Source organism: Protopterus annectens, chromosome 3.part1 (assembly GCF_019279795.1).
Source record: "Protopterus annectens isolate FY-2018-M chromosome 3.part1, PAN1.0, whole genome shotgun sequence".
NCBI lineage: Eukaryota > Metazoa > Chordata > Ceratodontiformes > Protopteridae > Protopterus > Protopterus annectens.
Window position 1 is genome coordinate 380480308 of NC_056732.1, and position 15203 is coordinate 380495510.

Consider the following 15203-nt stretch of genomic DNA (forward strand, 5'->3'; position numbering starts at 1 on the left):
TGTGATGGCCTTTGTTCATCTGTAAAAAATCCAGTTATTGACAGACTTTTTTTTTGTGCCTGACAAATCTATCCATGAGTTTTACAAGAGAAATTTTGAGATCCCTAGAGTACATGGCATCCATAATCCAAATGATTCCTTTTGCCAGACTCCACATAAGGAAAATTCAGTGGTACCTGAAATCTTTCAGCACAGCACTGTCATCCTCTTTTTTTTTTTTTTCCCCTTCCCTATTCCTCTCTTGCCCTTTGTAAAAGAACTGTTTTGGTGGACCAGCCAAATAAAAAAACAAATTTATTTTAGTACCACTAGACTAGAAGTTTTTTTGCAGGGGAGACCCAATATGAAATTTATGCTGTTAGGGGAAATTTGGCCAAAGCATCAGGGAGCTTCTCCTACTCTTTTCGATACATGTAGTAGAATCTCTTTTACTTGTACCTTAGCTACTGCCATCTCAAGCAGATGGGATCTCTGTTTAACATCTCATCCAAAGGACAACGCATTCAGGAGTGCAGGACCCCCCAAATACTGCACTGTAATGTCAGCAATCCAATCAACAGGAATGGAAGTAGAATCCAAAGTCTTCTGGACTTCCAGCACCAATGGTGAGTGTGGTCTCTGTTGAGCCACAGACACTGACTAAATGACTAGATTCCTCAGACGTGGCTAGGCAGGCTTGTTCAAAAGGTTTTGAAGTTCAGGGAATTGTATCTAAACAAGGCAGGAAAAAGCATAAAAACCTCAAAGAAATGAATGCCCTGTTTTGCTCCAAGACTCTTCACCACCTCTGGACTCCAAGAACTATTCAAATCTTAAGACAGCACCAGTGTAATATGGTGCATTAACAAATGGGGAGGAACAAAGTCCTGCCACCTTTGTATGCTGGGAATGATGGCATGGAACCTTGCTGTTCACCACAGTCTTTTTCCTGCAAGCAGTGTCTATTCTTTCAGAACTGAGTTCAATAACAGGCTTCCTGAGCAGATCAAAGGCGAACCCTCATGAATGGATGTTGGAGTGAGGTCTTCCAACAGACTGGCCATCAGTGGGGTACCCCCGGGGACAGAGCACTTTGTTCAGAGTGGAGTGGAGGCGATCAGCTCAGATTGTTTTGCTCCAGACCTCCTTACAAGGAAGCCTGGAGAATGTACACTTCTTTTTCCATGGAAAGGGAAATTCCTGTTTTCCCTCCCTTTCCTGTCATTCCATATATCTTTCTGAAGATTTGGAGCAAGAATCTGAAAATACTTTTGTGACTACTTTTTGGCCAGTACAGCACTGGTTCTTCCTTTTCTATCTTTCCAAGGGCAGTTGCCACATTACCCCACATGATGGACTTGTGCACACAACAGAAGGGATCTTTATTTCATCCATACCTAAAGACACTGAATCTCACAATCTGAATAGGCTACTAATCCCTTTCAGGTTATAAAAAGGTTAGAAAACCTGCAACAAGAACATATTGTAATGGAAGAGATGTGTGTGGTGCCAGAACATAGGACTGGATGCTTATCAAGCAAGGATACTTTTCATACTCAAATATTTGTGTGAGCTGTGCAGCTCTGGGTTAGTATATACTTCAGTGAAGGTGCATTTGTGTAATTTCAGCCTGCTTATGACGTTCTTCGTGTTTCACTGTTGCAGTCATCACATTTGGGTTATCTGCTTGCAGGTAGCTCTGTCGGCCTGATTATCAAAGTCTTGGGTCCTGCATCAGTTGCTGTCTCATCTTCCATGACATCAGATAGTAAGGGGTATAAAGCATGCAGCCGATGCCATTACATCAGTCTTTTTTGCTGTGCGGTGCCTGAAGCAGAAGCAGTTCGCAAGTACCGGTCGGCCGACTTCTGAAAATTTCGTTTTCGAGTTTCAGATCCGAAGTCTTCAACTAAGCTAAGTACCCCATTTGGGATCCTTTTTCTTGCTCTAAACCGATGTCAGTAAAAGTTAACAATTGTATTTCTTGTGGAAAGCAAATACCTCAAAGATTTTTCATTCGTGCTGCATTCCTTGCTTAGGCCCAGACCACGACATACCTCGCTGTTGGTATTGTGCTTTATTCAAACCTCGTACTATTCGTCGTCTGTTCATTTTTGCATCTAAATATTTTGGTACTCTGTTCAATTATCCAGAAATGGCTTCGGTAAGTCACCCGACTACTGACATTCCTAAAAAACGCAAAGATAAAGACAGAGACAGACCGCATAGGTCCAAAGCTGCCGACGACACTTCTCCTAAGCTAGTCACCAGTTCGCTGGTACTCAGTGAGGTGCTTTCGCAGCCCCTGATACCCACTACTTCAGATTCGCAGGCCTCTACTGAGACCCATTCAGAGTCTGGTATGCCGCAAGATGCTTCTTCGACTGTGGAACCTGCGGATGTCTTTACCTTGGATGGGTCCGGAGCCGCTGTGCAGGCACCGGCTTCTGAGGGTGTATTCAGGCCTACTGACTTGCATATTAAACCGACGCCATCTTCTTCTTCAAGGCCTAAAACTCGATCCATGCCCAGACCGCATGGTCAGGCCCCTATGCCTAAAAAACAAATGATAAGAATAGTTGAAGACCTTATTACTCTAATCAGGGGAAGCCACCCTTCTCCATCTAAGAGACCTAGGAATGATTTCCTTTTGATTCTTCTGATCAGGATTCTGAAATTCCTGTTTTCTCTGATGACCAGGATTTGCCCTTATCTACCTATGAGGATTCTGATGCAGAGGACTTCATTCCCTCTGCTTCCCCTCCAGAGCATTACTCTTTTGGTGAAATCTTGCATACTGGAATATGCTACATGTATCAACAGCATATCACTGGATTGCTTAAACAGCAAATGATGTTGATTCCTGACTGCTGAAAATAAAGAATTACAGGATTTAATGCATTCTGCTGAACAAGTTGGAGAACTTACTTTGCAATGTGGTTTTGCTGTCACTGGGTCTGTACTTAGAAGGCATGCTTGGCTTAAGGAGCAATCTTTGCCAGATCATGTTAAAGCTAAATTACTGGATGCTCCCTTAAACCAAGACTGCCTGTTTGGCAGCAAAGCAGAAGAAGTACTTAAAAAGATGGAGGAAAAAGCTAAATCTATGCAAACTGTTAAAGATGTCCTGCAAGTGCAGCCTCCCAGATTTAGTAGGCATTGGCCCTCTAAGAATTGGTCCTTTCTTGCCTCTTCCAGGCCTTCTCAGTCCAAACCCAGAACTAGCAGAACACCCAAGCTTCAGTCCCAAGGTACTCACAGGCCTAAGCAGTGGGGGCTACCACTTCCAAACCAGGGAGTAGTAAGACTCCCCCCTATGGTAAACTGTCTCAATGACTTGACTTTAAACCTTCCAAACCCTGCTCACCTGACTGTTCCTTTAGGGGGAAAGATTGCCCTGCATGCAGAAAATTGGGAACTCATTGCCCAGGACAAATGGGTTTTAAATATAGTTTCCCAAGGATACAGATTCTACTTCCACTCCTTACCAGCCCCAAACGGTTGGCCAGATCTACCCCCAAATCAGTGGGCAGAGGCTCAAAAGCAAGTTCTCTCTCTTTTAAGTATCAGGGCTATTCTACCTGTCCCAGAAGAAGAATGGAGGCAAGGTTTCTACTCAAGACATTTCCTGGTGCCCAGAAAAGACCATTCATGGCGTCCTATCCTGGACTTGTCTATCCTAAACACATTTTTGGTAATCCCAAAATTCAAGATGCTAACTCTTCGTCAGCTGCTTCCCATGCTAGGCAAAATGCCTGGTTGGCAACACTGGATTTAAAGGAAGCCTACCTGCACATCCCAATAAAGGAATCTTGCAGAAGATACCTATGCTTCAGAGCGGGCTACATGCACTACATGCAGTTCTCTGCACTGCCCTTTGGCTTATCTACTGCGCCCAGGATATTCACAAAGTGCCTAGCTCCAGTCATTGCATTTTGCAGACAAAGAAATATTCAAATATACCCATACCTGGGTGATTGTATAATTCAGGCAGAAAGCCAGGACATACTATTAAATCATCTGGCATTTGTAAAGAAATTGCTAACTTCTCTGGGGTACACATAAACAAAAATAAATCAAATCTTGTACCCTGACAACAAATTGTAATCCTGGGAGCAAGCTTGAATACAACTGCCAGAGAAACAAGTTCATTTGACAGCGTACTTCAAACTACTGGCAACAAAGACCCAGCTATCTGCAAGGAGAATACTGCAAGCCCTGGGGTTCATGGCCTCTTGCATTCTACTAATTCCATCTGCAAGACTGCATATGAGGAAACTACAATGGTATCTAAAAAGCCTATGGTGTCAACATTCTCAGGATCTAGAATCACTGATTCCTATCATACCTTGTCTAAAGATAGAGGTCCTTTGGTGGGCAGAGGCCTGCCACCAAAACAAGGGACTGCCATTCACTCTACCCCCTGCCGCCAAACCCTAACAGACGTATCAGACTATGCATGGGGGGCTCACCTGGCAGGGCAGTGCATTCAGGGCAAATGGAACCCAAGTCAAGTGCACTTGCATATCAGTCAAAAATAAATGTTAGCTGTACAGAATGCTCTGACAGTCTTTAAGGACCACATTCTTCCAGGACAATTATTGATAGATTGACAACACAACTGTTATGTGGTACATAAATAAGCAGGGGGGAACCCACTCATACCCTCTCTGCAGACCAGCCATGGCTCTGTGGAACACAGCCTTGAGCTACCAAGTGCACGTACAGGCTCAATTCCTGCCAGGAAAGCTAAATACACTGGCAGACGACAATGGACCCACACGAGTGGAAACTGGAACCAAAGATATTCAACATGTTGAAAAACAAATGGGGGAGCACAGAGATAGACCTGTTTGCCACCGCTTAGAACTACCAATTGGACAAATTATCCCCACAAACAAGCTTGGAAAGTGGATGCCCTGTCCTTTACCTGGAAAACATGTTTATGCCTTTCCCCCTCTGCCTATCCTCTCTAAAGTGCTACTGAAGATCAAACAGGACAGACCAAGGACAATACCGATTGCACCAGACTGGCCACGCCAACACTGGTACCCCCTCTTGCACAGTGTGTCACTGCTGGCACCATGGCACCTGCCTCAGACCCCTGCCCTGCTGTTCCAGCAGGAGGGCCAGATTTTGCACCCACAGCTTCAAACCCTGAACCTTGCAGCCTGGCTAATTACCTGATCTCTCCGTTACCATCCCTCAGTAAACAAGTGATGGATGTCATTCTGGAGGCAAGGAGGCCTAGTACTAGAAAATCCTATGCTGAAAAATGGAAAAGATTCTGTTCCTGGAGCCAAACTTAGGGGATGGGCACAGCAGTGCCCAACATACCTCATATTCTTCAATACTTAACTGAGATGCTTCACAAGGGCCTTTCCTTTTCTTCCATTGAAATTCATGCCTCAGCCATTTCAGCACATTACAATACAGAGCCACCCCTCTTCTCTCATCCACAGCTGAAGCAATTCCTCAGAGGGGCCACAAACTTAAGACCACCCAGGAGAGCCTCTACTCCAGCCTGGGACCTTAACTTTGTATTGGAAAAGCTCACTCTACCTCCCTTTGAGCCAGCTGCAAATGCAGAGTTGAAATTCCTTTCTTAGAAAACAGCCTTCCTTCTAGCCATCACTTCAGCAAGAAGGGTGTCTGAATTACAGGCCCTCATGGCAGTGGAGCCTTTCATCATCTTTCTTGCGGACAGGGTGTCCCTCAAGAACAATTCCTCCTTTATGCCCAAGGTGGTATCCAGTGTGGCCCTTAATCAATACATTCATTTGCCAACCTTTTCTAATCCACAGAACAAAGGGGAACGAATATTGCACTCCTTGGACGTGCACAGACAATTTTAGATTTTAAGCCTCTCAGGAAATCTCAACAACTGCTGGTTGCATTTGCTGCAGGGGCAGAGGGGAAGGTCATTTCAAAGCAAACCATTTCTAAGTGGATAGGCCATTGCATTCATTTCTGCTATAAGCACCATGGAAACCCTACCTCACAGGGGATAAGACCACATTCAACCAGGGCTGCATCTACCTCTACAGCCTTTCTCAGAGGTGTCCCTACCAGGGAAATCCTAGAAGCTGCTACCTGGAGTTCTGTACATACCTTCACCAAGCATTACCACTTGCAAATTTTTTTTAAATCCAGAGCTGGCTTTGCCACTGCAGTCATGCAGGGCCTTATAGCTGGTCCTAATGCTGTCTAATTACCACCTCCCATCTTTAGCTTTGAGAATCTACCCAAATGTGATGACTGCAACAGTGAAACCCGAAGAACATAGTACAGTTGTGTGTACACTTACCATAAATGTAGATGTTCGAGTGCATTTACTGTTGCAATCCTGGTTACCCTCCCTCCAGCCCCCTGACTTCTATTGACTATACCTCTATTCTTGTTTACTATGCTTAAAGCTTTTTGGTGTATTTGCTTTTTTGTTGGAGGTGTAACCTTGTATATAATTGCTTCCCTTTAAGGGGGCACCTGACATCTGGGGCAAGAAAAACTGATGTAATTGCGTCGGCTGCATGCTTTATACCCCTGACCTGACATCATGGAAGAGGAGACCGCAACCGACGCAGGACCCAAGACTTTGATAATCAGGCAGACTTCTATTCTTCCTCCTTGGGACCAAATTATACCCTTGGAAAAATAGTCCCACTTGTAGTCTTAACAGTTACAAAAAAAAAGGCTTCCGAGTTACAAGCCCTTATTTCCAGCTGTCTTTTCTGGCATTCCATAGACAGGGTGAGACATTCAGGACTAACCCTTGTATGCTTAGAGGGTACTGCAATACCTTTAAATCAGTCTCTCAAACTCCTTGCATTTTTACAATCCTCAAAATTAGGAAGAATAGATTATTCATTTATTATATGTACACAGGAAACTAAGATTCTATTTGGACAAAACTAAAAGCATTAGGAAATCTGAGTGTTAATTTCCTTTCAAGGAATAAAACATACCTAAATGAATTTCTCTTGCCATTTTGTTTTTTCCTTCCATTGCAAATTCCACCATTAAAGCTGCTTCTCATCCTTTTTTCAAGTGTCTTGACTCAAAATTTTACTTTAGAAACCATTACATGGTCTTCAAATACATTTACCAAGCATTACAAAATAGGTGTATTATTTTCTCTAGAGCCAGAACAGGGTTTACCATAACCATTCCTCAAGGATTACAGTACTCCTCCACCCAATCTACATAAAAGGTCTGGGAATTTCCCATCAGTTAAGATTACTGCACAGTGATAATGTTAATAAATGTAGTAGGGTTGTAGAAAAATGTACAATAGTAGATATTCAGGTAGATCACTGTTGCAGTATTATGCACCCTTCTGCCACTCCATTGTTTCTCTATTCTAAGCCAGGGTGGAATTCCTTTTCTTGTCCATTCCACCTTTCTTTTACTCTTCTGAAACTATCTTCTTAAAGTATTGGCCCCAGTCTTTTGATGCGGCTAGAAAGTGCCCCCTTCAGTATCGGCATATAGTCTCATGCATAGGTCGTGGGCAGGCATAGTGTGAGACGAAGTTGTGCCTACGTTTTTGTAGAGTGGGCAGACGTACAGTGTCCTTGGCAGGATACATCCCATCAGTTATTACTGCAATAGTGATTTGTAACGTCTACTGTTATGGAAAGATTACTTCCACAACTGTACTTTTTGATATTGCCAGTTTTATAATTTAGATTGAGATAGTGTTTAAGCATTTTCCCAGTAATTGTATTTGTTATAGTTGGTACAGTTTTCTCCAGTAGTGTTTCTATTTTATGCCTTTGAGGGTTTTAAAAAAAAAATAGAATTGCGTGCAAGATCTTATGATTGTGTGGCTAATTTTCCCATAAAGAACACAGCACAAAACTGCAGTTCATCTTAGCCGAGAGTTCTGCTGGAAAAGATCTGACCAGTGACTGATGTCTTTGTGGCTAAGGTCTCAGATTTATAGTCCTGCAGCAAATATCCTATTTGAACATCTACTCTTACTGTGATTTTATTTAATTGCATTTTACCTGTGGTCATCAGAACCCATGAACTTGTTTCATTCAGGATATAGCAGAAGTACTAATGTTTGTTGCCAAGCGACAAAATTAGGTCAAATGATGCTAATTTCCATTTGTCAGGGCTTGAAAAATTATCTTGCATAATTTGTTCAGTTAGTTGTATGTTCAACAAATATTTGAGTGTGGGTCCAAATCTTTCACTTTCATTGCTGCCTCTTTTGGGTACGGTGTATGTTAGACAAAAGAAAATATAATTTTTCCTGTTATAAAGATATATTTGCCATTTTTACTCTGGCCATGTCAACACTATATTCTGCACGTGTATGTATACTTTTTGATTCTGTGATGTTTATACAGTGCACTTTGGACATTTGCCATTCTGCCATTTGATGTTGTTTTATTGTCTATTTAAACGCACCTTAGTAGATCTGCTAATGTGATACTGTATAAAAACAGTTACTTTTGGATTAATACTGTATGTTGAGGACTTTTAATCTTCTGAAGCCTATGGAATGTAATCCTGTTTATGATGTACATTCTTGTAGGAAAGATCCCTCCAGAAAGTACATTGGTGTTCGACATTGAATTGATGGAGATTAGAAATGGACCACGGTCACATGACTCATTCCAGGAGATGGACCTTAATGATGACTGGAGGTTATCCAAGCAAGAGGTAGTTTTAGTTTGCTTTTTAACAACATAAAGTTCAGATAACAGTGTCCATTAGAAAGTGTCTGTAGTTCAGCTGAATCCTCAACAATTAAAGTTTGTGACAGAGTTTTTCCTCACTGTTCTCACTACTGTCTACCAGCCGGGAGAAAGGTGGTGCCTACTATAGCTTGATTCCTTAATAAGACAGCAGTCCTAATTGCCACAGCCTTTGAAATGGGAATAAGGCAATAAGATGGATCCATACTTGATATTATTTTGCTAGCAAAAGAGGTAGAAGGAGAAGAAAGTATGTAGTCTGACATGATCTAGCTGCCTTCTTACTGGTCTGACTGCAGAAATAGTATGCTACTTGACTACAAGGACAGTTAAAGGGTGGTGGGGGATAGCATGTTACTAATCTTAATGAGAATAGAAGAAAATGGTTGCTTAAGAAGGGATTTGTGCACATCTCTCCAGTGTAAGCTCATCACTTTTGTTTCACTTAAAATACAGGATGGCCAGTCCTGATTTTTGAAGAAACACTTCTCAAACTCTGTACAATTTAGTGTACTGCTAAGTGTCTACAGAATATCTTCAGTGACTTCTAAATAGTATTTTTTTTCCCCTTTCTTAGACATATGCACTTTTCAATTGGCAAGCAGAAAAAAAAACTGCAAGACAAAGGCAATACCAAGAACCGCTTGACAAAGTTTCCCACTGTGGGAGTGATCATGATACCTCCTGTACAAATGCATTGTGGGAGCACCTCCACAATAAACTTGCATGTATCCTGGCAATTATGAGAGCCGGCATGTTTTATTATTGGCTCTTTGGTTTGTAAACCTCACCTAGTGTGAGTAACTCTGCCTGCAAGTTTATTTTCAAATTGAGTTCATTATGAAAGTCAGAGGGCTATAATTGTGATTCTTGGAACAGCAAGATTAAATGAAGAGTGTGTACAGTAAGTTTGCAATCCTGTTACTCAGATTAATAATCTCTGGAGGGGTATATGTAAGCATCAGGAGTGAACTCTAGAAATTCATTAATGGCATTAGAGGGAGGCTTAACATTTGTTGTATTTATATATGTACTTGATCATTCTTGGTTGTGAAACTCGCAATTGCCTACCCTATATCCATCCTTATAAATAGGACAATCAAAGAGGGAACCATTCCAGATATTTGGAAAATCTCCCACATTATCCCCCTACATAAAGGTGGGAACTCAAATGACTACTCTATTGGCCAATAGCTCTCTTATCACCTTTAGCAAAAATTATGGAAAAATGCATTCACCAACAACTTTTACATCATCTATCTCAACATAACATAATAGCAAACTGCCAACATGGCTTTAGGCCATCACATAGTACCACTACTGCCCTTTTATCCTTTACAGATACCATCAATAGAAACCGTAATAAAAACATCCTCTCATCTGCACTCTTTATTGACCTCTCAAAAGCTTTCGACATGGTAAACCGCACCCTCTTAATCAATATTCTTGAATCCCTTTCCTTCGACTCTCATGCTGTTAAGTGGTTCAGATCCTACCTCAGCAACAGGCAGTTCTCTGGGAAAATCCAATTTCATCCTTTCTGCCAGTCACCATCTGAGTCCCTCAGGGCTCTACTTCTTTTCTCATTATTTATCAATGACCTCCATGTAGTAATTCCTCAAGCCACCCGCATTCAATATGCAGATGATTCTACGCTAATATGCTCAGCATACTCTCCATTAGAACTATATTCTCTTACTCAAAATGTTTTTAACACTGTAGAAACATGGTTTACAAAACGCTGCCTCCTTCTTAATGCCAAAAAAACCAAACTCCTTCTCTTTACCCCTACTACCAAGTCCTCCCCCATACATTCCTCAGTCTCTTCAAATAATGGCACTATTATATTTCCTGACTCTACCACTAAACTGTTAGGAATAACCATTGACAATAAGCTTACATTTGATTACCATATAAATAACACCATTAAAACAGTCAACAGAAAAATAGGCTCCTTGTATAGAATAAAACCTTTCCTAACCCCAGCAGCCAGAACCAAGATTGCTCACTCTACTCTTCTATATGCCTCACCTATTTATACCAACCTAAAGAAAAATAACCTTAAACTAGCAACTTCCTACAATAACATCGCCAGATTCGCCACTGGCAATCCCATTAGAACCCACCACTGTCTGAATCTTTGGCAACTAGACTGGCTTGAATTCCAAAACCATCTGATAATCTCCCAACTCACGATTGCCCACAAGATATTCTAACAACCCAACACCACTCCTATACTCTCCAATCTCTTAATCCCCTATAAAAATCTGAATTCCCTACGTTCGTCTAGCAAACTCCTCGCTAGTATAACCAAGTCTAACAACATAGCTGGTGACTCTCCGTTTACTAATGCAGCAGGAAAAAACTGGAACCTGCTACCCAATGAACTAGCACTAATCTCATCCTTGCCTCTCTTTAAACAAAAACTCAAAAAACACCTCAAAACGCACTGGTTATGCCCCTGTAGTAACCCTGACTAACCACCCACTTCCACCTCTGTTTCTTCCTCTTCCAAACAAACTTCCAAACATTTTAATGCTTATTCATGTAAGCAAGGCTGGTACTGTTTACACTCTAATCAACATACTGCTGAAATCTTTCTACTTGATGTGAAAAATTAAGAATCTTACTGTGCTACATTTTTATTGTTGCTTTTTTAAGTATAAATATTTTTACTGTTGTTTTTTTTTCAAGTGCAAATATCTTTAGTATGTAATAATTACTTGTTCTATTTTTTATTAATCCTTTCATTTACCTTGTAACGATATTTTGAATTTTTCTATCTTGGAGCTTTTTTCCCCGGGCCTCTATTGAAAATGGAAATATATCCAGCTAGACTAGCCTGGTTAACAAATGTAAAATAAAAATAAAAGTAAATCAAATTTATAGGGAGCTATTTCAGGTCCCAGACTTCAGACAGTTTGAGGTCTAGCAGGACCTATTGGCAGGGATTGCATGAGTGAAGTCTTGGAGCCTGGCTTTATAATATGTCTGGAACTGTGCAGGCTTTTCAGGTCTCCATTGCCTTGCACATCCCTGATTGCCAGTGTCCACTCATCTGTATCCAGTACTCACCCATAGCATTTTGTCCTTTCATTTCATGAGCATTTCCATACTGGAGCTTGGTCAGGGTTGGGGTCTCGCTTCCCCTTCTACTTCTTCTTTCGAGTCAGAGGACTTTGGGAATGCCATCTTAGAGGTGGAGACAAAAATGAGATTTCCTTCCATACATCTCCCCACCAGCGGATGACTTTTCCTTTTATGGAAACCCTCAAGCTTGTCAAATTCACAGCAGATTGGCCTATGGCGCCCCATTACTTCACTTGATCTTGGCCAAAAGGCAAAGAACTGATGTGGCATGCCATTTCCTCACCAGAAACTCCCAAATGAGTTCCAGGAAAGGAATTAAGAAGGAGGAGCCAGAATCATTTCCTCAGGAGCCTGTCTTCAGGGATGCCATGTATCCAGCCCAGGAGAACCCAGGTTCCTCTTCTTTGCACCAAGCGCACTACAAGTCTGGGGATAATTTTGGTGAGATCCTGGCTAGGTAGCCTAGAGAGGACTACTGTATATTTTTCACTTCAGTGTGTGTGAACTAGAGACCACATTTCCCACCTAGCTGTAAATGAATAGGTTTCAAGCACCAGGCAACATGGGCTAGAGTCTTATCTACCGTGCTGGATTTACAACCTTCATCTGTTTGTCTCACCTACTTAGATTCCAGATTAAGTTTTGAAAGTGTTTTCAGGCCTTTAAACACCTCTGTTAAAATATCCCTTAAGACATGGGCACATAGTTAATAGAAGAAAAAAGCAAATATATTAAAATTTTCCCATTTTATGCATATACATTACATCTTTTTTTATAACCACTTGTCTTTCAATCCAACATTGCATCAGTCACTCAATTTCTGCCTTCTCTTAAGCCATATTCCCTTCCTGAGCATTATTCTGCATGTATTTTTCCCACAAATTCCATAAGTTATTCTATTTCTCTTACAAAATTCAGTACTTCTAATACAGCTGCTTTAGGTTTTGAGTTCCATGTTTTGGTAATTGCTTCTTTGGCAGCCAACAGAATTAAACTTAGTAAGGCCTTACTATGTCTAGGCAGTTAAAATCCTGTTGCCCTTAGTTCATATGCTCTTCCCTCAATAATTTGTAGGGATTTTTTTTAAATTTGCCAACTCATTATGATACCAAAAAAAATGTTCCCAGTAACTCGCTTCTTCCCCATCACACCTCCTATAAAAATAACTTTACACGCAATTCCAAGTAAAAATTCTAAGCCTTAAAGGATTTTGTTCCGTACTTGGGAGTCATACATATATTATTCTATAGTTCCTTTGTAAATCACTTGTCCAGATTTTCTTCCCAGTCTTTTCTAATCTCCTTTTATTCTTATAGTTATCATGCAGTATTTTATATGCCCTGCAGATTGTCCCTTTTTTAACAGCAGCTTCTGTTCTAGATTCTACTGAAAAAATCTATAAGAGCAGGTCTTTCAGTTAGGACTTTCCTGTCTCTTTCTCTCTGCCTGTAGTTTGATATCAACCCCTGATGCGGAGGGCGGTCCCTAACCTGCAGTCTCTGATGCGGAAGGCTGTCCCTAACCTGCAGTCTAAACTTCTTGACTTCATCCTACTCTGTTACCTTTCCCTCTGTAGTTATTTGCTCTTAATACCTTGGTTCCTTTGGCAGTTTTCTTCAGTAAATTCCAGCACCCCCTTGTCTATTTTCTGTTCCCCTACTTGCAGTCATCCTTATTGGGAAAATATAATATTCTGCATGGTGGTTATTTTCCTTAAGGATCTGCATCCAAAACCCCTCTCTCCACTTATTTCTTGAATTTCCACCCTGCTTCATCATCCATTTCCACTTTAAATTATAACCTTCTGCTCATGTTGGGTACATGAGACTTGACTGTGTAGCTCTAAAATATTCCTTCAAATTGGGTAGTCCTAAACCACCATATTCTATTGGGAGGACCGACTTATCTTACACTCTTTCTTTCCCTCACAGAAATTCTTTTGACTCTATTATCCACAACTTTTATGCTAAAAATATGCCTGACCTGTGTATAAAACTAAAGATTATCGCTACTTGTTTTACTGTCCATGTCCATAAATAAGAGCTTCCAGATTCTCATTTTTATATTTGTTTAGTTTCTTTCCAAATCTTTAGCTGCCAAAAAGAAGCCTTTTTAATGTATACTCTTAAATACTTAATCTTGTGTCCCCATAAATATGGGTATTACTAAACCAAGCTATGGGGGGGTTCATAATTTATGGCTGTAGCTTTTGTTTTGTCTTCATTAATGTTATATCGTAAAGAAACTTGAAACCGTTTCAAAATGTTCCACAACACTGATAATGTCCTTTGCAGAAAAATATCTGCAAATAAAGCCAGCTTTTCATGATTGCTGTACTAGTTGAATCCTTCAGATTTCTGAGTCCCTTATTTTGTTTGACAATGGCTGCAAATGTAAAGCAAATAAAGGAAAGCAGATACTCCTGCCTGGTTCTCCTGTTCAAGCACAACTTATCTAGAGGAACCCTCCCACTTTTATTGTTGCTGCTGATCCTTTAATATATCCTCCTTAACTTTAATGTATCAGGGAATCAAAATGCTTCTGTTGTCCTACTCATAAAACCCCGGCTTAGACTGAAGTCTTTCTCTGCAGCAAGACAACAACATTATGAAGTCTTTCTCTGCAGCAAGACAACAACATTATGAAGTCTTTCTCTGCAGCAAGACAACAACATTATGAAGTCTTTCTCTGCAGCAAGACAACAACATTATGAAGTCTTTCTCTGCAGCAAGACAACAACATTATGAAGTCTTTCTCTGCAGCAAGACAACAACATTATGAAGTCTTTCTCTGCAGTAAGACAACAACATTACGAAGTCTTTCTCTGCAGCAAGACAACAACATTATGAAGTCTTTCTCTGCAGCAAGACAACAACATTATGAAGTCTTTCTCTGCAGCAAGACAACAACATTACGAAGTCTTTCTCTGCAGCAAGACAACAACATTACGAAGTCTTTCTCTGCAGCAAGACAACAACATTACGAAGTCTTTCTCTGCAGCAAGACAACAACATTACGAAGTCTTTCTCTGCAGCAAGACAACAACATTATGAAGTCTTTCTCTGCAGCAAGACAACAACATTATGAAGTCTTTGTCTGCAGCAAGACAACAACATTACGAAGTCTTTGTCTGCAGCAAGACAACAACATTACGAAGTCTTTCTCTGCAGCAAGACAACAACATTACGAAGTCTTTCTCTGCAGCAAGACAACAACATTACGAAGTCTTTCTCTGCAGCAAGACAACAACATTACGAAGTCTTTCTCTGCAGCAAGACAACAACATTACGAAGTCTTTCTCTGCAGCAAGACAACAACATTACGAAGTCTTTCTCTGCAGCAAGACAACAACATTATGAAGTCTTTCTCTGCAGCAAGACAACAACATTATGAAGTCTTTGTCTGCAGCAAGACAACAACATTATG

General features: G+C 40.8%; 1 protein-coding gene across 1 annotated transcript in view; it reads left to right on the forward strand.

The window, feature by feature from the left end:
• FKBP14 (FKBP prolyl isomerase 14) overlaps positions 1 to 15203 on the forward strand; it is a 257727-nt gene that overhangs the window by 228259 nt on the left and 14265 nt on the right. Inside the window, exon 3 of the mRNA XM_044066847.1 lies at positions 8525 to 8652. Coding sequence (XP_043922782.1) covers positions 8525 to 8652 — 128 coding nt within the window. The remainder of the gene's footprint in view (positions 1 to 8524; positions 8653 to 15203) is intronic.